At 44.3% G+C, this 23,926-nt stretch overlaps 1 protein-coding gene across 5 annotated transcripts in view; it reads right to left on the reverse strand.

Annotated features, from left to right (window-relative positions):
* Positions 1 to 1,309: 1,309 nt before the first annotated feature.
* Positions 1,310 to 23,926, reverse strand: part of GDNF (glial cell derived neurotrophic factor) — a 27,591-nt gene continuing 4,974 nt past the window's right edge. For 2 of the 5 annotated variants that reach the window (XM_025389453.1, XM_025389452.1), the window contains exons 2-3: positions 23,304 to 23,480; positions 1,310 to 4,776 (exon numbers count right to left, since the gene is read on the reverse strand). In XM_025389453.1, the coding sequence (XP_025245238.1) occupies positions 4,292 to 4,776; positions 23,304 to 23,454 (636 nt within the window). In that variant the 5' untranslated portion in view covers positions 23,455 to 23,480 and the 3' untranslated portion in view covers positions 1,310 to 4,291. Of the gene's footprint in view, positions 4,777 to 12,712; positions 12,793 to 23,303; positions 23,481 to 23,926 lie in introns of those variants that run through there. The other 3 variants (XM_025389454.1, XM_025389455.1, XM_025389456.1) reach the window with 2 other exon arrangements.

Raw genomic sequence — 23,926 nt, forward strand, 5'->3', positions numbered from 1 at the left:
ATGTATGTGTGTATGTGTGTGTGTGTGTGTGTGTGTGTGTGTGTTTGGGGAGGGGTGCCCACCTAGTAGGGAGCTGCCCAGTAGTTTCTGCCTCTTATTAATCTCTAGTCCAGCTTCTGACTCACCATGAAGCTCACAGAAACAGGCAAAATGGCCCAAAATAGTTTCCATGGTGGTCACCAGGTGTGGTGAGAAAGAAGACAAACCAACGAACCCATGGTCATGTCTACATGGGGAATTCTGCACACGATACCCGCCCCCCCGGACTGTGAAACAATCATTGGCCCAATAAAGACTCTGATAAGCTCTACAATTATATATTAAACTTTAAAGCATGGGTTGATGCTATTTAACTCAATATTTTCCAAAGTTATTTGATCAGAGAACCATCATGTCCTCCTCCCCCCCTTTTTTTTTTAATTTGAGGAGCATCTCACTGTGTAAGTAATCCCGGACACACTTTGGGAAAATAGCTCTAAAAAGGGAGAGGAGGTAAGCAGGAGTTTTACCATCGTGTGTTCCCACTCCAAGTCACTGACTTTGGACTGGAATTTTGGCTTGGAGAAAATGCAGCTGGCCTCAGCACCACCCTGGAGCCTCTTCCAGCCAGTCCTGGCAGAAGCACTCTGAATGCCTGAACCCACAAGTTGTACCCGTGAGTCCACTAAGTCTCCACGCAGGGATGGCGTGCGTTGGGAAGAGGGGGCATTTCAGGCAAAGGCTAGGCGGGGGACAAATGCCGTCCATGGGGCAGCCTGGGCTGGGGCTATGCAGAAGAGCCATAGAGCACCGTGCGAAGTCGCCTGACGTGACTCAGTTTCATACAAGCCGCATCCTCTGCCTGGGACGCTCCTGATCTCTTGGCACAGTTTCTTAACTTCAGTCTTAACGTCATTTCTAATTAAAGCAAGCTCCCCTGTTAGTGTCTATATTATAGGATCCTGTTTGTATTCTTTTAGCATTTCTCAACACATGGCTCGGTACATAGTTTACTTTTTTGAATGTTGTCTGTCTCTCCCCAAATAAAATAACTCCAGGAGGGCAGAGGTTTTTGCTTTGGTCACCATTAGAGCCCTGGTGCCAGGAACAGTGCCTGGCACAGTGTAGGCACACCATAAGGGTTTGCTGAATGAAGAACAATTTTGCAAGTTTTTTCCCTCCTGAGTGGTGATTGGTTGCTGGGAGTTGATGGGCAAGGCCACTGACCATCCAGTGGGCTGTGTGGTAAGAAGGCAGTGATTCCTAATAAATGCTTGTGGATGGCTGCCTCGCCCAGTGCATGCAAGGAAGTACAGAAGTACAGAGAGTGATAGAAATGAGTTTTTATTTGTAAAAAGTTACAAAATGATATTGTACAAAAATAAAGTCTGTAGAGAACTTTGGTTGTATAACACAAACGACCGAGACAGATCAGAGAAGTCAGAACTTTCAAACAAGTGCACTCCTTACTGTATCAGATGGCGATCGCAATGATAAAGAAAAATCACAAACTTTACCCTTTTGTGGATTTGGTAGAGCAATTTGCTTCCATTAAAACCTGCTTGTGGTGTGTAGGTGATGCTGGGAACGAGCTGTCAACACCCATTGGATACTACAGCTTTTTTTGGGCAGGGACTCTCCATGGGGAGCTGGTGTGGGTGTGGGGCAGTCACTGAGGTTGAAGCCTGGGAACAGTGGCCATCGCACCTGCCAGGGTTCTCTGAATGGGACAGATGCCCCTGGGGCCACATCCAAATTGCACTCCATGAATGACTGGATGGCTGCAGTTTGTCACTGTTTTGAGCAGTCTGAATTCTCAGCAAGATCCCAAGAGAAGGTGAGAGAGAAGGCCTTTCCTCCATTTCCCAGGCAGGCAAGGGGAGCAGAAAAGACAGAGAAGGGCAGAACCGTGAAGATTTTGGGTATTTTCAGGGAAGGGGATGGGATATCTGGTAACTGCTGCTTCTTGTTACTTTGTAAAACTGACATGATTATTTGATGGAGGCCAGTATTTCATTTAATTGCTAAATCTGTCATAGTTTTATGACTAATAGCCATTAAGGTAGTAACAGATTATCTCCTTGATGAAAATCCCTTTTATGAAATGTGCAACAAGCTCTAATATAAGGCCTAGTGTGTCATACGTGTGTTGGCTGCCTGACAAATTCACTATCTAGGGCATGGAGGGGGTGGCTGTTCCCACCCGATGCTTCCTCCCATTCCAACCTCTTTCTGTTTTTTTTTTTTTTTTTTTTTTTTGAGACCGGGTACTGCACTGTCACTTAGGCTGGAGTGCAGTGGCATGATCACAACTCACTGCAGCCTCGACCTACTGGACTCAAGTGATCCTCCTTCCTCAGCCCCCTGAGTAGCTGGGACCACAGGCGTGCACCATCACGCCTGGCTAATTTTTAAAGTTTCCGTAGAGACAGGGTCTCCCTATGTTGCCCAAGCTGGTCTCAAACTCCTGGGTTCAAGAGATCCTCCCACCTTGGCTTTCCAAAGTGTTGGGATTATGGGTGTGAGCCGCTGCACTGGCCCTGATCGCCTTCATTTAAAGGCAGCACACTCTTAAGTATGAGGCTCTGTGTGTGGCTGTGGCTGGCCCAGACGTGGCTTCCTCAGCACCCTTCTCAGCCATCTGCTCCCCAGGGAACTGTCAGGTGTTTAGGTATATAGCAGCAGCAGCTGTTGACCCCTCGGTGACAGCCCAGGAGTTGTACAGGACCTGGTAGACCCTACCTCTAGAAGGCCCCTGTGTCTCCCATGCTGCACTGGGCAGCCGGCATATTCTCGGGAGGGCTGTGGGTGAGCAGGGATGGAGGGAGTCTGTAAAATGGTAGCTACCTGACAGCATTGTTGACATTACTTTTAGGTCAACATTAAATCCAGGACTACCTGTTAAAAGGAACTGAACCTTTTCTATATATGGTTATGCATAGTATAGCTAGGTATACATGGAGGGGACTAAGAGCTTAAATACAACAGTAAGTGGAGCCCACAACATTTCTGTTCAGCGATGGAGCAAGGAAGAAATAAAATCAAGCGCCGGTGGTCTCTGCACGCTGCTCCAGGAAAGGGGGCTTGCCTGAGACGCTCCACAAATAAAAATTGGGGAAAATGCTGAAATCTGGGGAAAATTAATGAGACATTTTCTTAAACAGGTAAAGTAAGTGATTTTTGCCTAGCAAAAAACTTTTTAATACTTTGAAAAGCATGGACCCTTGTTCCCAATTCGAATTTCCTTTTGTCACCTTTCTTTACATTTTGCGAGCACATATACTTTGGCACCTTTGAAAAGAAACTTTAATAAATAAGGGAAAAAAGAGAAACTCATTAGTGAACGGTAATAAATAACAATAACTTAAATCTCAATAAATATCTTCTCTATATTTCTGTATCTGAAACAGATGCATTGCATCGAGTAGCTTCTCTGGTCACTGGTGACCACGCATCAATGGAGCTGGGTATGTAACATCTGTCTCTCTGTAAACCAACAGGCCCGAGGTGCTCTCCCTGCCCGGGAGCAGTTGGGGGCCTTCCCCAATTCTCTCCTACAAGAATGCTGGCGAAAACCGTAACTCGTTTCCTGTTTCCAAGGACATAAAGGAAATACCTTCAGGTTTGTGTTTAATCATGAGCACAGCCTTTTTGGTTCCTAGCCAACTTCTTCCCACCCCACACACGATGATGGAAATCCATCACCAACTGTTGGCAAAAATGCTGGTTGTAGTAAACCTCGGGCCTCGACTTTCAAATGCAAAGGTGATTATCTCTTGTATCTTTGCTTTTTTTTTTTTTTTCCCTCTCCTTTCCAGGGTATGTCTCCACTGAGTGACAGAAAAATAAACCTCTTACTTTCAGCAGTAAAACGTAATGACAAGGAACAACACCAGGATCCCTGTTTCCCTGGTGTCTTCAGACACATGAAAACAAATCACAGGAGATACACTGGTTTGGTTCAAGTGCATCCGCAGCTGCGCCGGTGATCAGTGACAGTGGACCGTATCAGCTGAAACGGTGGCAACAGCCAACCAGGAACATCAGCCCTGAGCTTCTAGTGACATCGGCTGCCATCCTGGAGAATCCAGAGGGCTGTTTTCTCTCTCTCCTGTCCAGTTGTCTGTAGCTCGATCTCCCTCTACCAGGCTCCCATGATGGCTGCCTTCCTCCTCCTCCTCTTCTTCTTCCTCCTCCTCCTCCGCTTCCTTGGTCCTCATCTTCCATTCTGGGCAAACATTTCCTGGGAACCTTGGTCCCTTTCTTTGCACTGTAGCAGGAATGCAATACACAGCAGTCTCTGGAGCCGGAGTCAGATACATCCACACCTTTTAGCGGAATGCTTTCTTAGAATATGGTAAACCAGGTTATCATCTAAAAACGACAGGTCATCATCAAAGGCGGTGGGTCTGCAACATGCCTGCCCTACTTTGTCACTCACCAGCCTTCTATTTCTGGATAAGTTTTTTAATATTTTGTCATATGTTGTCTCGGCTGCATCGCAAGAGCCGCTGCAGTACCTAAAAATCAGTTCCTCCTTGGTTTCGTAGCCCAAACCCAAGTCAGTGACATTTAAATGTATTGCAGTTAAGACACAACCCCGGTTTTTGCCCCTCTGGCCTCTCCGACCTTTTCCTTTGGAATTCTCTGGGTTGGCAGCTGCAGCCTGCCGATTCCGCTCTCTTCTAGGAAGCACTGCCATTTGTTTATCTGGTGACCTTTTCAGTCTTTTAATGGTGGCTTGAATAAAATCCATGACATCATCAAACTGATCAGGATAATCCTCTGGCATATTTGCTGTTCAACAAGAAAAGAGAAAATGGCACATGAGACAAAATGATCGTTTCAAGCCATCTTCAAGATCAAAGTGCCCCCCTAAAGTCAGCAAACATTGGACCCACAGCAAAACTATCAGTTGATTAAGCTACGGGACCATTGTAATCCCCAAGAACAGAGGCAAAAATGCACAGAAGAAAGATGATTTAGTTGGAAGAGGAGACTACCATGGTGGTGACATACTTCCTCGAAGAAAACAAATCCTTAGAAGCGTAGTTTTCATTTGAATAACATCCACCATTTTTAACAAGTCCATACAGAGCTCGCTGTGAGCTGGCCAATCCTCTAGGGGCATTTTTCCTGCCTAGTCACACAACCTAGAGTAGTGGTTCTCAAATGTGAGTGTGCAGGAAAATACCCTGGATATTGACTAGAATGCAGATTCTTGGCCTTACCCTTGAAGACAATGAGTCAGTTGGTCTGGGGAGGGGCCAAGGAATCTGCACTTCTAACAAGCCCCAAGGAATTCTAATGTCAAAGATCCATGCACCAAACTTTGAGAGACACCATCTTACAGGGTGAAAAAAGTGAGGTCTTCCAATATGGCTACCTTTATCTGGAATACTGAGTGCTCTTCCCTGAAACTTGCTTTGATTCTGTGTGGCTGAGTGGGACAAGAACCATTCTGACAGAACAAATGAAGAGCTCAGGAATGCAACTACAGTTTAAAACTTCCTTAAAAATCATTAAGGATCAGGAAAACAATTTACATTTTACTAACAAAGAGACTAATTTACTGCTTCCTTTGAACAGCATGACTTTAACAAAAAAGTCCAGTGATAGAGTAAAATGGCATTTATGTATCAAAGCAATAAATGAAATGAGACGCTGTTTGTGGATAGAAGCAGCCCTGCCCCCAAGGGTGAGGTCCGGCCTCAGCTGCAGGCTGTTACATGGCTCCCACGGTCTGGCTGCAAGCAGGACAAGAGGCTCATTAGGGAGATCACATGGAGGAAGGATGCGGGGACACTAAGATGTCTGAGACCTTTGGTGAAAGTATGAATCAGCAGTTTCTCGGTGCTTTCTGCCGGATTTCAGCGTTTGCTTTGGCGGATCAAGTAAGAAGAGAAAAGTAACTAATGGAATAATGTAATAAATTTCTAAACAGGGGAAATACAATTCAAACACCTATTTCTTAGGTATTAGGCCTTTTACGTCTCCCTCACCTCATTTTTCAGGTTATTTATTATGTTTAGGATTATAAGTGGCTTAAAGAAATATACCACAGAAGAGTTGTCAGCAAGAGTAAATGTTTTTTGCCAAGATTGTGTTAAAGCATAGAAAGATTACATTATGTCTAACCCATGTCAAATTGTTTTGTCATAAACCTAACCTATTTAATTGTTAAAATATCAGGTATCCCTTCCTATAGAACAAAATCTAGCAGAGGCAACTTAACCACGTATGTGTGTAGTGTGTGTGTGTGTGTGTGTGTGTGTAATATGTAAAACATACGATATATGACAATGAAGAGACTGGTGACTGGAAGCCATAGAATGCCCGGTTGCTCTCTGAAATTTGGCATTGGCTGGATCAGCTGCACAGAAGTCACAGAGCTGTTTCCACACTGGCCGAAGTCCTGTCACCTCTTGCCTGGATAACTGCAGTGGCCCCTGAACTGGGCTCCCTCATTCTACCCTTACCCACCTTCGATCTATTGTCTACCCAGCCCCCAGAGAGATACTGTAAACACAGAACATAACCCCCTCTGCTCAAAACCTTCCAATGGCTCTCCATTACTCTTGGAGAAAAAGCCCAAATCCACACTGGCTCTAAAGGCCCTACCTGACCTGGCTGCCCCTCTCCTCCAGCCTTTACTACGTAACTCTGACCTCCTTTCCTGTTTCTCCTCTTCCTCCCTCCCATCTAGCTACCCTGGCTTCCTTACCATTCCCCAAACACGGGGCTCAGTGTCAGCACCACTGGCCTTTTGGGCTGGGTCATCTTCATTGTGGGAGACTGTCCTGTGCACTGTACGATGTTTGGCAGCATCCCTGGCCTCCACCCAGCAGAGGCCTGATATGGTTTGGTTGTGTCCCCAGCCAAATCTCATCTTGAATTTTAGCTCCCATAATCCCCACATGTCATGGGAGGGGGCCTGGTGGGAGGTAATTGAATCGTGGGGGCAGGTTTTTCCTGTGCTATTCTGGTACTAGTCAATAAGTCTCATGAGATTTGATGGTCTTACGAAGTGCAGTTCCCCTGCCTGCCCATGCTTTCTTGCCTGCTGCCATGTCAAAATGTGACTTTGCTCCTCCTTTGCCTTCTGCCATGACTGTGAGGCCTCCCCAGCCATGTGGAACTGTAAGTCCATTAAATCTCTTTCCTTTATAAATTACCCAGTCTCAGGTATTTCTTCATAGCAGTAAGAAAATGGACTAAAACAAGGCCTGTAGCATCCCCCATCCTAGTCATGACAGATCAAGGTCATGACTGGATATTGCAAATGTCCCCTAGGGGCAACACCATCCCTTGAGAACTACAGCTCAAACAGTCAGGAACTCAGGGCCTTTGTGCTGGCTGTCCCCTCTCCACCTGGTCCCTTGGCCTATAGAGCAATTTGTATTTTACCTGCAATATACGTAGGCAAAGAATATCAGATTACATGTCTCCCACCCTGTGGCCACTCCCACATCTCCTTCAAGTCTTTGCTCAAATGTCACTGTCCATGAGTCCCACCTGACCTCCCTGTTTAAAATAAGATTCCTCCCCAACCCCTAATCCAGGTACCCCTGCCCTGTGCCTCCCCCTCCACCATAATTCTAGATACATTCTAACACACCATCTAACTGATTTCTTAGGGTTGTTATTTATAGTCTGTCTTCTCTAAAAGAATGTCAACTCCAAGAGGCAGGAACTCTGTCCTGCTTATTCACTGATGGATCTCCAGGTGCTTGAGTAGGCTGTGGAGGCCTACGGTAACTGCTGGCTGAATGAGTCGGGTCATTTTACTAGGGGGAAAGAGAGTTCTTAATTTTTCAAGGGGACACTGGGACTTCAGCTGAAAACTGCATCATTATGAAATGAAATGCTCCAAAATAAACAGCCCACATTACTCAGGAAAGCCACTCTGCCATGAGTGGCACAGTCATTGCCCACCAGAGAGCTCCAAACTGCCTTTCCTCCGCAGCTTTCTGCAGCTTCGCAGCAGCATTAATTCTCAGCGCCCACCTCCCCTGGGTCTCCCAAAGCTCTCTGCTCCCTGAGTAATGCTTTCTTAAGGGGGCCCAGGAGAGCGCTCTTTTCTTTCTCTCTTTCTCTCTTTCCCTCTTTTCCTCTTTCTCCTTCCTTCCTTCCTTCCTTCCTTCCTTCCTTCCTTCCTTCCTTCCTTCCTTCCTTCCTTCCTTCCTTCCTTCCTTCCTTTCTTTCTTTCTTTCTAGACAGAGTTTTGCTCCTGTTGCCCAGGCTGGAGTGCAATGGCATGGTCTCGGCTCACTGCAACCTCCAATTCCTGGGTTCAGGCAATTCTCCTGCCTTGGCCTCCCACGTAGCTGCAATTACAGGTGCCCACCACCACACCTGGCTAATTTTTGTATGTTTAATAGAGATGGGATTTCACCATGTTGGCCAGGCTGGTCTTGAACTCCTGACCTCAGGTGATTCATCCACCTCAGCCTCCCAAAATGCTGGGATTACAGGTGTGAGCCACTGCGCCCGGCCAAGAGTGCTCTTAATTTGTCCTTTCCTTTGTACTGCTTTCTCACTGAACTTCCTTTAGGAAGTGTTCTTTCAAAAGAAAAGAAAACAAAACAACAACTTCAAATCACTTTGACAGAAACAATTGACTTTTTTTTTTTTTTTAAATGAGCTGTTTTAGCTATTGGTGATTTCTTTCAACAATAAGCTAGTAAAGAGGAAATAAATACAGTTTAAAAAAACATGCTTCTATATAAATTGGAACTTATAAAACAGATATATTAGGAGTGACTAATCAAAATACAGAAGAGTCTTCAAATTTAAAAAAAAGAGACTCTGTTTTACAAAAGGACTCACATTATAGGCTCTATTCAAGAATTCTAAATAGGTCATTAACATTAATTTAGGAACCTGGGCATATAGAAAGTTAAGTTCAATTAACAATTAACTGAAGATTAATCAGAAATGAGGGTAAAACATTACTAAAATTTTAATATAAGCTAATGGGAAAACATTAGAGTCACAGAAGTTAAAATTATGCTGGTTTAGAGACTCATTAATCTATATGTTACATAATTTGTATTACTAGAGTTATAGTAATAAGGATTTGAAGCAGCGCTTATAGTGTTTTTTCTTAGCCCTCGATACTTGGAAGATCTTGAAAAACATTTTTCCTCCTTTTTTAAGATATTTTGATTGCATGGCTTTGTCACAGGCTTTGTTTGCCAGGTAAAATACAGAAAGCCTGATTTGAATTTCAGGTAAAGAGTGAATACACGTCATAGCAAATTTGTCCAAACCCATGGTATGTACAGCACCAAGAGTGAACCACAATGTCAACTATGGACTTTGAGAGATATTGATGTGTCAATGTAGGTTTATCAGTTATAATAAATGTACCATTCTGGTGGGAGATGTTGACAGTGGAGGAGGCTATGCATGTGTAGGGGTAGGGAGTATATGGGAACTCTCCGCCTTCCTTTCAATTTTGCTGTGAACCTAAAACTGCTCGAAAAAATAAAGTCTATTATTTATTTTTTTAAACAAAAGGCTTCCTGGCGTGTGGCTAATGAAAACTCCTTCCTTTGATGGAAAGTCTCCTTCACACTTTGTTGCTAATGTGGAAATATTATTTAAGCCCCAAGTTCAGGCCATAGGCAACTCTTATTAAGCTGAAGTTTGGTTTTCCTTCATATTCATGAAAAATAGAACAAACAACAAATATTTATGCTGAAAAATTTACATGGATATGAATTCTGGAAGCCAGGAAAGGGCAACATTGTATTTTTCAAACCACAGGGCAAATAGGCCTGCCTGTTCCGACTAAATGAGTTCATTCTTAGAGCCAGCCTCAATTTATTGATGCAAGGCACTTGGGGACATTAAGAGCCATACTCCTCTGCAGAGGGTGCTGGGCAGCCTCACTGAGCCTGTCCTTAACTCTTCTGCAGAGGCCTCTCACCCAGCCCAGACAAGAAACTCCTGGTGATAAGCTGAGATGCCCACAGCTGCCTCTATTTTCCAGGAATTCACTGAGCTGAGGGAAAAGAAGAGGAGACTGAGTTTGGATTCATTCCCTAAATTAAGACTTACTGGCGCATCTCTGTCTTCATCCTATAAAAGCCGTGGCAGAATGTCAGATACGCAAATGACCCTCATTTATTAACTTTAATTGTGAGATACTTGCAAACCACAAAAGAGGAGCATCATTAAAAAAACAATAGGTCATATCTTTGCTCATTTCCCAGACCTGCTTGGAGGATATATCTTGGAAAACATGCCCATCTAAAAGACAAAGTTTTTGGAAATCCAAAATGCTCAAATGCATTTAAGCTATCCTTCAGAGTGCAACCAAATATTTTGGTATTATTCTATTGAAAATATTTTAATTTTGATGTGTTCTTTGTATAAATAGTGTTACTTAAACAAATGAAACCTTGTACTGGGGCACCACTCTGGGAACAAACAGTTCATTGCAAGGACTTTGCTGCCCTCGATTGTGGGGGAAAAAATAGTAATGCCACCTCAGGAACAAAGGACTGAGATAGTGACTATTTTGTAAAGTCAACTGAGTTTTAATAGGAACAAGGCTGAGGGCTCCAAGTCCTCCCTGTAATAGCTGAACTCAAAATTACATAATCTAAAACATTACATTGGTTAAGCTGGCAATAGTGGACAAAGTCTTTTCCTAAAATGCCATATTTGTCTAAAAACAGTACAGGTTAACCATATTTTAATCAAAGGGTCATTTTGATACTTGTAGCTGGTTGTCCCCTCCTCAGCTTGGCCAGGCAGGGAGTCTAAGCTGACTTTCATTCTAAGTCATCCTAAGTCCCCAACCTGTGGGCCGGAGAGGGAGGTGGCACAAAGTTGTCTATGAGGGACAAAGTGGTGAGGACACAACTCCTTATCCAGAGGGTGGAGGGAAGGTCTTTGAGGCTCAGAGGGACCCAGGAGAGAGGGGGCTTGACCTCAGTACCCACAGTGGTCCTGTCCAGGAGGAGAGGTCTTCCAAGGCCAGGCTTGAGATCTGCAGGAGCCGGGCTTGGCTGATGCAGGGGCCCCAGAGAGAAGGCTCAGGGGTTTCTTGCTGGGGGGAGAACAGCCTTGCCACTTCACTATAAAGTGTCCAGCTTCTGTGCCTGGAAGGGTGAGGGCTAAAGACGCTCATAGGGGTGAGCTGCTGCCTGAGCCAAGGCCACACAAGTGAGAGATACATCAGGAACCAGTGCCAGATGGTAGGGCCCAGTTTTGGGATGGGGCAGGAAGCTGAGGATGAGGCCATAGGATGCTGCACCTGTGGCTGTCGAGGTGCAGTGCCATCCATCCTGACATGTAGAGCTTCCTATGAAAGGCTGTCTTTAGACAGGAGGAAAATGGAAAACTCCCTAATCGTGGGAGACATTGAATCTGGTATTCTTTGCCTACTATATTGCAGGTAAGATGCAAATTGCTCTACAGGCCAAGCGTCTGAAAAATATAGAGATCTCTCTCTGCCTATAAACATATACACATACACATGCATGCATACATATGTGTCTACACACAGAGACACACACATACATATATGAAAAGAAAAGATCAACTTAAAATTGATATAACTTCTCAAGAAGAGTCCCAACAAATGTCATTGTTTTGGAATAAGTTATTTTTGTCTTTCTATATGATACAAACATGATTTTCTTTCACTAATATTGGAATATCATTACAAGAATTACATGGCTGAGTTTAACCTTAAAACTTCTTGCATTACAAAATTTCATCAGGCTATAACTTAGATAAGGGCTTCCTTGAAGCACTTAAAAAACATTACCAATATAAAGGTGGAATACTGCCTACTTTCACACAACATTAACTTTAAACCTGACAACCTCCCTTGAAGGCTAAATTGAATACTATCTCCACTTTACAGCTCGGGAAGCTGAGGCTCAGAGAAGACAAATATTTGGTGAAGGCCACAGGACTAACAAATGTGGACTTGGTGGTTCAGTTTCAAAGTTCAAACTTATTATCTTTTCATTTTAAAGTAAAAACTCTACTATCACTGAGCACTTCAAGTCTTGTGGCAGATGGGAATTTACTCTGAGACAAGAGCAAGACATGCTGGTTTCACCTGTACACATTTACCAAAGTCAGCACAGGAGGTGAGAAACACACTTTCTGTTGAAAAATTCAGTATGAACGCTAAGTAGATCCTAATGTTAGGCTGCCATGGGCCACAGAATACAGTAAATTGTCTCCAAAAAAGGAAAAGCCATGCCACTCAGGGGCATCTCTCCCACGTCCTGGTTCTTGCATATTATGCTAAGGCAGCTCTGGCGATTTCCCAGTTAAAACCGGAAAAGCCGCAGCCAGCACGGCAGCAGATCCAGACAGAGAGGCCCCATCTCCGGAAGCTCCTCCAACTCACGCTGGCACCAAATGACCAGGCTCTTGCTGCAGAGCTGGAGAGAACAGAGGCCCGGATTCCAGTCCCGGGTCAGTCCCTGACCAGCCGCGTGACCTTGGAAGAGTCGCTTAACCCGTCTGAGGTCAACTCAATGCTCTCTGGGGCCCTTTCCAGCTCCACAGTGCTAAAGTGTGGAGAGTCTAAGTCTTGGCTGGAACACGCGGCCAGACACGGGTTTTCAGTCACCCCTGCCAGGGAGAAGACCACCTCTGGCTGACACTCCAGCAGCGTTCAGCTCAGCCAGTACCCTCGGGGCCCCAGGAAACCCCACAGGTGGTTTTTCAGAACTCTGCAGTGCTCGACCTCTTCTACTTCTTGGCTCAATGTCTCGGCTACATTTGAAATGATCGTCATCAATCTTCTCTTAAATCATCAAGTCATCTTCCTGTGCCCTATTTAAGAGAGGTAGAAGATGTGTAGAAAGGACCCTGTATCTGCATCTGAAAGCATCCAGATTCTACTGCGAGGCATTCTTAAACGTCAGTTTCCATCTGTAAAAATACAGATGGGCCCCCTGACCCCTGAGAGGACACACTACAGCCACACGCTACAACTCCTTCAGTCCCCATCACCCAAAAGTCAAACACTCAAATAACCATTTTCTTCGAACCCCAGTTTTATTCATTTCTGTTTTTGCCGCTTCAAGTATGCTTAGGTCATGCCCGGCTTATGACTCCAAGGCTAGAATTGCCCACTGCAAGTGGCACAAAATGGATCAGGAGAGCCAGTCAGCTTGTCCTTGAAGCTGACCTATGGGCTGTCAACTCTTGTTCTTATTTGACCTTCAGGAACCTCTAAAATGTGCAGCCCATGAGAATGGACTCTAACTGTGAGTTCACGAGAATGTTCCAGTTCTCTGAAAAACTTCTGTAAAGTTTTGTCATCTGCTCCTATTTCAAAGTGATGTCTTTGCCACTTATTTGAACTACTTTTTTAAAAAGGCCCATAGATCAGTAAGCACTGAATGCTGATGCATCTTACATTATGTAATGACCTTCCGTGCTTTCCTATTTTGGACACGGAATTCATCTAGTGTTTGATAGACCGTCCTGATCATAGGCTGCTGTTGGGTTAACTTTCAGGAGTGTCCACAGCATCTATTTTCCTGAAAACAATTACCAGCTGAGGCAATTTACTAAGTCATTGTGACCATTTCCAGAGCTACCAGTGCATTCTCTTCAGGACCAGTGGTTTGTTGACGGAAAGGCATGACATCAGTTTATTTGAAAAGTATTTGCGTTGTAAAAACACCAGTGTTTTGTTGTTTTAAGAAAGCATTTCTGGATTCTCTCAAGGCAGAAGAAAAAGACCAACCAGAATGCAAAACACCTTAGAATATAGAAAAAGGAGCTGTACTTTGAAAAGCCACTTTGCCCATCAAAATGTCGTCTTATTTACCATCTCCACCCGCTTTGAATGACACTGCACATACCACTTGTACTATATCCTAAACTGTTATCCTACAACTCAACTAAGAAAATTTGTAACAAATGGACTGAAAATTACTCCATGAATATAAACAGCCAGAAAACCCCACTCAGGGAGAGACAGACAGTAAATTCCTTTGTTACTCAGGTTCTGATCACCTTGCTCTGGTTTCTATGTATGTGGTCCATGCTTTTATTATAGTTATGCTAATAATTTTACAGTAATACAGCATGGTGGCCCTGGGTGGAAAGTGTCCGTTCCTCAGCTTTTAAGTCAGGAAAACACCCAACAGGGTGTTCATTTGTTAGCTAATCCGTGAACACCTGGTGTGAGCTAAAAGCACTCCAGAGTCAGTAATAAACACCCTAAGCTAATGAGCACACACCAGGAGCTCTGCTACTGCCCTTATAAAAAACTTAATGGGGAAGGGTGAGAAAGTTACCCAGTAAAATTAAGTGCACAAAAAGCCACTAGGGCAAATCATGCCTGTGGTGTTCTCAGAGGCAGGGGGTTGTGGGGGTGGTGGAGTCTCTCCTTTCTTCTTTCAGTGAAGCCCTGCCCCCAGCCTGAGAGGCTGCACGACCCTGCAGGATTCTGCCCTCAGCGTCCCTCAGCTCTTCCCAGGGGACCCACTGAGCAGTGGGTAAAAGGCCTGTAAGGGTCTCAGTGATTTGAACAAGAAGGAGGGACTAAGAGAAGATGAAAGAAATCTTCTTTATCATTTGAATTTGTTTGGTAGATTCCTGTGGTCAGATACAAGGAGGGAATTTCTACCCCCAGCAAGTGAATTTACAGGAATCTCAAAGACTCTTCAGGTAATGAGATATGGTTATCATTCTAAAACAACTTTATCTGCTAAACCCATTCCCTGATTTTTTTTCCTTGATGACTTTTTGATGCAGTCAGAAGAGTGACATCTGGGTGTCAGGAAGTGATCTTGTGCAGTGGTGACAAGTGTGAGTGCTGGACTCAGGCTGCCCTGTGTCCAGACCCTGGCTAAGTTGCTAACCCTGTAAGTCTCAATTTCCCCGTCTTTCAAATGGGGCTAGTCACAACTTTACCTTCAGGTCAAAATTAATGTGATAACATAAGAAAAGATTTCAGCTCAGTTCCTGGTCCACAGAAAGTATTTCACAAATGGTGCCTCATGTAGGCCAATATGGTTGCTGCATCTGGGACCTTCCTTCAGCAATATTTGCACAGAAGGCAGCAGCGCAAAGCCAACTCTGCAGTCTCTAGACAAAGCGAGATTGCCCAACAGGGGATCCAGACACTGGTCCCTACTTAGTCTAGCATATTCTACAGAGGAGAGACCTCTGTGCAGGGCCTGGAGCCCCTGGCATGGTGGGTTGTGGGCAGAAGCCACAGGCCTGTCTTGGGAGGCTGTGCAAGCTCTTCTGTGCTCCTCAAAATGCCTGACAACTAAACACGCAAATGTCAGCTGACCCCGGAGCCCATGAGGGATATCTTTGTGTCCACTATGGCTTAGAGCGGTGTCTTCAAACTGAGGCACTTGGCCCTCTGGGGGCACATGAAGACTGTCTGCAGTGCCTATGGGTGGTTGAAAGGGAATCCGTGTCCATTTCCTCAATTTCCACACGCGCCGTGTCCTAAAACGTCTGGTCTGCCTGCGGATGCTCCTGCTGTGGTTCTCCTTGCCCATGTCCCCTTTTCCAATCCCCCTTTGTCCTTACTGAGAGATGGTGTGCTTCTCACCCATCTCGCCATTCTATTGTGGGGCCTGTCCCGGGGATAAACACCTTCAGGTGCCATACAAAGGCATTCATGCATGAATGGCTCCTTGGGACAAACTGATATTGGGTGCCTCCTGGTGTGAGGACGCAGCGCCATGAATATGATATTCCAAGGATGTTTACCTAATCATGCGGAAATAATCAGACAGATCCAAACTGAAGGGCAGTCTGGGAAACAGCTGGCAAAAGAGCCCAGAGTTTTCATAAATGTCAATGTCATGTAGAAAAAAAGACTCGTGAATCATTTTAGATTAAAGAAGTATAAAGATACCAGACAGTCAAATGCAATTTATGGTCCTGGGTTTTTTTTTTTTTTTTAAAAACAAAACATAAAGGACGTAATTGCTACAAGTGGGGACATATGAAGGCGGACTATCTATTGGATAACAGTATTATATCCATATTAAATTTCCTGAGACTGATAACTGAATTGTGGCTATCTAAGATATTGTCCTTGTTCTTAGAAGGTACATACTGAAATATTTAACATTCTGATGTTTGCAACAAATTCTCAAATGGTTCAGAAAAAAACGAGGCAAAATGCTAAAAAAGAGGTTAATCTTATTGAAGGGTGTATGGGTGTTCATTGTACTACAACCACTTCCAAAGGGAGATAACTTTGTGAATAAACCAAGAAATCCTGAAGCAAGCTGCTCCATATTTCCTCCTGGTCAGGCCCCCTGGGAAGCCTCAGTGCTTTCTTTGCTTGTCTGACTGTTCACCTATCCATCTCTTTACCTTACAATTGGGATCCAGAAGTGTGACAGTTGTCATGGGGTGTATGTTAACATGTACATTTGAATTGAAAATGAAGTCAGACCTTTCCTGACCAAAAAGCCAATTGATTTGGGCTGATTAGTTTGACCGTTTTCCATGAACTGAATAAGCTACATATACAGGTGCAAAGTTTTGCCAAAAGAATATTTAAAGCATATATTCAGTTCCTGAAAGGGCTAGAAATGACATCTAGTATAACTATTTAAACCTATGATGAAAAATTTTAGAAAGCTTCAAAGTAGGTATTCGTTTTTCAACATTCTTATTTGCAGGTTTGCAGGCAAAAAAATTGCAGGCAAAAACATATTGTTTTAAAGCCATGCTTTTCTGCTTCAATTATGTTATTAAAGTTATGCAAAAGTGGGTTTTGCCTCTACTGAGCTAACCAGTTGTTTCCCAGTGGTGACCTAAGTCTACTTACGCATACTCCTGTTACCACTGAGGCCGTCGCTCTGGCACTTGTGCGGTCACACTAGGTTCCCACGTGGATGCCATCCCCTCGCTGGGCAGAATGGGAGTGATCTAAGAACTAGAGTCTCCCACAAGGCTTCCCGAATGCTGTCTGCCTACCAAGCACTTGAGGAGACCTTGCTTTGTTGCAAAGAGTTAGGGAGCCTTCTCTCATTGCAAAAAGCATCAATATTATAGGAATACTTAGATAAATTCATGTTTCTCTTCTTAAAACATCCTGATCTGGACTTTGAAGTAGTCATTAGTAATACACGCTTAAGCCTACCACAGCCCAAATGGAAATTTTAAAAGGGCCTAAAGGAAATTTGATAGTCTCTGCTTTTCCTTTCTCTTTGCTTGCTTAATTTTCCTGAAAATCTGTGTTTCAGGGTTAGTGAGTGCATTTTTAAGCAAGCCAAATGTCTGTATTTTCTTAATCCACTAATATGCACACACAGTCTGTGTAAAGTCAAGAAATATTGGCTTTCGGACCAAAACGCTGAGGTTTAAATTCTGGTTTCACCACTTACTAGGTTTGTGACCTGGAACAACGCTCTAGGTCTCCTTTCTTCACCTGTACAATGGGGATAATAATATCTCCTCTTGTACTGTAGAGCTCAGACTTACTTGATTTCAGGACAAGAACTGTGTTCATGTTCATCATGTGGATAGTTGAAAGGCGCTAGGTCATTAACTTTTATATTAAGTGTTTATTTGCAGCTATTCACTTACTTGGGGCTAGTAGTTTGATTCAATTGTGCCTATGTCTAGAACATTTAAAAAAATAAGAGCACAATACCTCAAAATGAAAGACATGCTTATGGCATAGGCCCCACTCAAAAGCAGTCTGGGTATTTAGGTAACTTCTGCTGCAAGACAGCTTTGAAGCAATACCCCCCTCTGCAGTCACCTGCCTGCCCCATGGGTGCCTCACTGCTATCAAAAACAGAGCAAATACCTTTTCCTGAATTTTATAGCATCACACGATCTGCGATCACCTATCAAGACATCTTCAACTTCCCACCACTTCTTATACCTCTTTCTAGAACTTGGAGACTGGTCTGTCCTCCTCCTTGTTCCACTGTCCCTACCCCACATCATGGTCACAAATTTTCCCATGCTACTCTCTAGTATGGAAGGTCTCCCTTTCCTTTTCCTTTCCTTTCCCAACACCCATCTTTCAAGTACCAGGTCAAATCCTCCCTCTTCCCTGAAGTCGTCCCTGCTATGATCCCCAAATCCCAGTGAGCTCACTGCTAGGAATTTTTACCACGCATGCGTACAGCTCACCTAAACCCTACACAATAGACATATCTATCTGACTGACATTCTATTCACCCATCCAGCCATCTGCCCATCCACCTAGCAATAGTTTACAACTAGATCACCAGCAACTTTATTTACAAATTTAGCCTTTTTGAGACTGCATGGCACCCAGCACATGAAAGATATTTAGTATTTGTTTCCCGATTGAGCTCAAGTGATTAACTAAAAAACAAGTATTTTAATCAAACGAAGGTGCTATGGGTCACGAGTGCTAAATAAACAAAGAACAAAGAGATGTTAGCAGGGGAAAATATCAGGGAGCTTTAATTTTTATATCTGTTGAAGAAGAACCTGTTGAGTACATTGCTTACGCCCTGGGTCAGCCTAAGATCCTAAGACTGGCGAAATCAATTTAAGCCTTAAATAGATGTCTCTAAACAGCAACAGTTTGAAATAGGTTTCCAGACTGGGACCAGAATGAGAATGTTGGTCTCAGATCTCAAGTAAAGAATCAGTGCCTCCTACAAAAGTCTGATGTGCAATTTTTTGATTCCAAGAGACCCTTCCCAAGTGGCAGAGCGCCTTTCCAGCTTAGGTAGTTACTTTGTTAAAGTATTGTCCAGTCATACAGTACCTAAGCAATAAGACACAATAGATACATGGTGCTTGTTTATTCTAAATTCTATATTTCATAACATTAGGTTTGAAAGCTTAACATTTACCCAGTTTGTTGCACTAGAAGCTTGCTTAGATCTGTAGAGGTGGTCTCACAGTTTACTAAGTTTTTTTGCTAGGGTATGAAACATCTTAAATTAAATATCCAGCTGGGATCATTTACAAAGATACGCTCCATCTCTATACAGGTAGCCTCCAACTCACAACCCTCTTATCACTTACATAGAAACATCCTACCCTACCTTGCCTCCCTCCTTCCCATGAGGGAAGAGGTCTCCCTAACACAACCATGGGAGTTTGGTGAGAAAAATTCCACTGGAAATATGTGGGCTTGGAAACTGGGGAAGCAACAGAGCTGTGAAACCTGGGAAGAGTCAGGGGCAGCTGACCCAGGGGCAGAATCCCAGGCAAGCCTGGCCTGCCTACGTGCTGGCCAACCAATAATAGGGCCCAAAATAGCCTGCCCACAAGGCCTGCATTTCTTTCACTCCCCGTACTCTGTTGTGCTGCTGAAATCCCACTATTTAGAGCAGCATCCTGGCAGATGTCGCAGCGGAAGAAGGGAATTCACTGGGTGCCCAAGGAGGGGCCATTGTAAGTAGGAGGGTGGCAAATGACAACTATGATCCCTATTTATGGAGCAGAGGCTTTACAAAGCAATACCCTCACATCAGCCCATGAGACTGGTTTACTATTATGCCTGTTTTACAGGGGAGAAAACCGAAGCTTAAGGGACGTTAAGTAACAGCTCAATATCTCAGTTAAGTGGCAAGGCTGGGGTCCAAATCCTAGTCTGGTCTGAATGTGTTACCTTGAGCTCTTGCTTGCTGAAACCTCCCTGATTTGTTCTGTGCCCTCCTTTTGCAGATTATAGGATATGGCCCCCAGGGCAGAGACTGTCAGTAATATTGTGAATGACAGTTCAGTTATATTGTGGTTTACATAGGTTTTTGTGGGCTAGCCTGAAAACTTGATAGCTTAATTTAAAAAATTGTTCCCATAGGAAATTTTGTGAACTGCTCTCAAACTGGTAGAATATAATCCCATTATATTATACTAAATTGGGAATTACTTGTGATTACAACTTAACAATGTTCAATGTCATTTTAGTTGGTCTCCAGTTGCACAAAAAATTCAGCCCACCTTACTGGACTGAGGTTCTTTCATGTTAATTTTTTCAAACCACCACACATGGACATTTACTAGAAGGTATGTTCCATGAGGGCAGTGACTTTTGTTTATTAGGTGTATCAAGGTATCCCTAGCACTTAGGACAGTGCCTGGCATAGACAGGCACACATGTAACTATTTGGTGAATATATATGTGCATTTAGATGCAAATTTTTAAAACCACATGCATTTTATGCTTTTACTTATTAAATACATTTAATAGGGAATATGACTATGATGAACTAACCTTCAATAAATTCAAACAACCTTGTGCACCATGGTCTAAGTCATTAGTTCAAGACCTTCCTCCTATACAAAGTATCCTCCCCTTCCCATATAAAGTGCATTTCAGTAGTTTGGGGGAAACACTGTTCCCAGCTTCCGACCTGCCTCCTGTGATCATGGAACTGTGGCACATTATATACGAGTTGCTTTGCCTCTTTAGGTTTCAGGACTAGAGGGGTTTCCTTTCAGCTTGAAAATGCTATGACATTTGCAAGTTTCAACTTGCAGATTCCTCATGCCTGCTCTAATTGCCCTTTGGAAACTGGCAAAAAGCAAAATACTGGCAAAAAGCAAAATAAACGAACAAAGACAGCCAAAGAGAAAAGTCTTGGGTAGCCCAAAAGTCAAATCACAAGTCCTTGAGTTTAGACAGGCTAGAAGTTGCTACAGGAAGCAGTCCTGGGCCATTTACTTTACAACCAGCCTCTAGGCAAGCCCATTGGCCAATTATGAATTCTATTTGGTTATCTCACACTGAGGTCATACTAGGAATAGAATTCTGGATGTTTTATTTACATTGGAACCAGCAGAACACATGCAATCTCAAAGGTGAGTGTGCAAACTATATATCCTGGTCCTCCTGTGAAAAGCACAGGATGACTGTTAATGTGGCATGAAAGCTCTTTTGCTCAATCATTAAGTTACAAGTATTTGGATGGAACTAGAGGAATCAGAATTTATGATACTTTCTATTTTTAAATGAAATGTGGTGACTTAATGTTTTTCTACATAAGCCTTAACCAGTTGCACCCTGTACAGTGCAGGATATAAATGTCAGCACTGTGACAGGGGCGTGTTGACACTGGTTCAGTGTTCAAAGTCTGCATACTGTCATTATTTTGCCTTCCCTGCACTGACAGCTTGCTACTGAATCAAACATACCTGGAAAGAAGTCAATTTGGCTTAGAATGCAGCTCAGTTTCTCTTTGGGAATGTTTCTTTTTCAGGTTTCCTCTAGGATCGACTAGGTCTTGTCATAGACAAAACACAATGGGGTGTGTTCTGCTGTTCAAATATAAATAGAGTAGTGAGAATCTTGTTCACTGATGGCATAGTATCAATTTTGGAAAAGGGAAGCAATCCTTCTTCCCCACAACATGCCCTCGCCCCCGCAATCTGTGCTAACTCACTTGCTTTGTGACTATTTGTACCTTATATGAGCCAAAGATTTTCTTGGGTATTATCAAGCTGTAGTGGCTCAAGTCTGCTTGCATGTTAGACTCATCTGGGGAACACCTAAAAACTCAGGTGCCTGGGCCGCACCCCAAACCAAGTAAATCAGAATCTCCTGGGGTGAGACCTAGCATCAGTATTCTTTAAAGTTCCCTAGGTGACTCCAATCTCTTCTTAGGAGACTTCCCAAAGGACTTTAGGACAAGCATAAAGGCCAAGGGGCAGATCTTATAGCCACTGGCATTGTGGAGTAGAAAGGCCTCTCTTTATGGTATAGTTACAGACTATTCATTGAGCTCTAAAGTAACTTGCCCGAAAGTCACAGAGTTAGTTGAAAGCAGAGCCAGGAGCCCGAGCCAGAATTAAATGAACCTAGTTAAACAGGGCACTAATAAGGCAATTAAACCTCCATGAATTAATCAGCTTTGTAATCAGGCACAGTCGTTTTTCTCTTGGCAATGTCTGGGTTAGAGAACTATTATCTGCCATTATGTCCCTGTCCCTCTCGTCTAGACCGTTTCAGTGAATGAATAGCCAGTTTTGGAAGACCTGGCACTAAGGGGCATTTTTAAGTTTCTGTTGGAGGAACATTTATATACACTAAATTTGTGATGGAAATAAAAGCCTCTAAAGTAGGTTTATACAGCTAATTGATAGACACTCTTGGAACAGGTACTTTAGTTTCAAAGGATTAACCATGCTCCCTAACTTACTTTTGAAGTCTTAATTTGCCTTTAAAAAAAATCCACTTTCTGTCTTTCTTGGGACTTGTGGAAGAGGTGCTTTTGTTGCTATAATTAAGCTTAAAATAAACATATTGCATTTACTGGGTTGTTTCCTAGCCAAGGCCACTGGCTTTGGCGGACTCAGCGCACAGCTGACTATTGCGGGACTACTACTGTGGTTATGACCATAGTAAGTTTCAAGCGCAAAGTAACTAGAGGGATAATTCTGGGGGTGGGGTTAGGGAGGGAAGAGTAGCCAGGGTGGTATCCTAGTTACATACAGCGCATTCCTGCTTTATTTTGGGGTTGTGTGAAATTTTCTATTGCTACCTTTGTTGACATTATGCCTCTGCAATAGCCTCTATCATGTGTAATGTAGCATCTCTCACTTCATGCAACAAGCTTCTGAGGAGGGAGGGAAAAGGAGATCACATCACAGCCGATACGCTCTAATTGACTTGCTTCTAAAACGTGTTAACTTTTGAGAGGTAAATCACAGACTTATTTTCTAATAAGAATAACCTGGGGTTTTTTTTCTCAAGAGTTAGCATTGTCACACGTGGAGGGAGCTACAGTCTTTGTCCCTAGTCCCAGCCAGCACTATTTATGGTTAAGTCTTTCTAGAACCGGAACTTTACAGAACAGAGGAACTCTTCTGAACAGATTTGACATTACCCAGACGCTTGTTCTGGAAACGGAGGCCCTTCTGTGTTTTCTCTGCCTCTGGCTTGCTTTTGTGAAAAGTCGGCCTCTCGCCTTGCAGGCGCGGTTTAGGATGAAAGTGCAATAGTTTTCAGAATTAAGCACAGCCAGGCACAGTCACACAGATAAAGGGCTTTAGAATAAAAGAAAAACTGGGAGTGTGTATAGATGAGGAAACAGAAAAGGGGACAGCTGTGTGTGTCGTTTCTGAGGTGGTGGTGCTGGTGGGGAGCATATTTGCTCATCAGAATGTTAAAGGAGCAGCATAAAAATTCCATCCCCTCTGTGCTGGGCAAACCAGCGCGTGTCACTTTCAGGCAAGGCGTGTGGGAAACAGTGGGCAGCCAGGCACCCCTGGGGGCTTCAGCACCCGCACCCCTTGCCCACGGGTCAGTAGGCCACACAGTCATTGGGCTGGCTTGGGGTACGTGCCAGCGGGTGGGGGTGCGAGGGGGTCCGCCGGCGGCCCCCCCCCCGCGGGGAGGGAACGGTTCTTACAGTCACTGCTCAGCGCGAAGGGCGCGCGGCGGCGGCCGAGGGAGCGGTCTTCGGTGGGCGCCTCGGGAGGCCTCTTACCGGCGGGCAGCGGGAAGGCGGACGCGGTGTGGAGCAGCACCAGGCAGACAGCCACGACATCCCATAACTTCATCTTAAAGTCCCGTCCGGCGGCGGCACCTGCGCGGGCAGGCGGGAGGTGGGGGAGAGAACCGCAGAATAGCACGTTAAGCCTGGGCTCCCCGCGGGTCCCTGCGCCCCTCTCCAACCTCATCACCGCCCTCCTCCGGCACCGCTGCAGGCCAGCGGCTTCCCGGGCACTCCTGCCCTCCTTGCAAGTCCCCAGTTCGCTTCTCCCTCCTCAGTGCGCCCCAGGAGCAGCTCGCACTCCTGGTTCAGGTTGCAGTTGCCCTTCTTCACCACCCGGTCTTAGGGGTCACCCAGAGTTCCAAGCAGGGCTGCTGTCCCTCCAGTTAACCCCCCACCACGATTCCTGTCCGGTGCCCTCTACTGGTGCGCAAAATCCCCCATTCCTGGGGGGCAATCAGGTAGTTCCCACCCTGCGTCCTCCACTCCAACCAGAGACCTCTCCTTCTTTTTTTTTTTTTTTTTTTTTTTTTTTTTTT

Source organism: Theropithecus gelada, chromosome 6 (assembly GCF_003255815.1).
Source record: "Theropithecus gelada isolate Dixy chromosome 6, Tgel_1.0, whole genome shotgun sequence".
NCBI classification, from domain to species: Eukaryota; Metazoa; Chordata; class Mammalia; order Primates; family Cercopithecidae; genus Theropithecus; species Theropithecus gelada.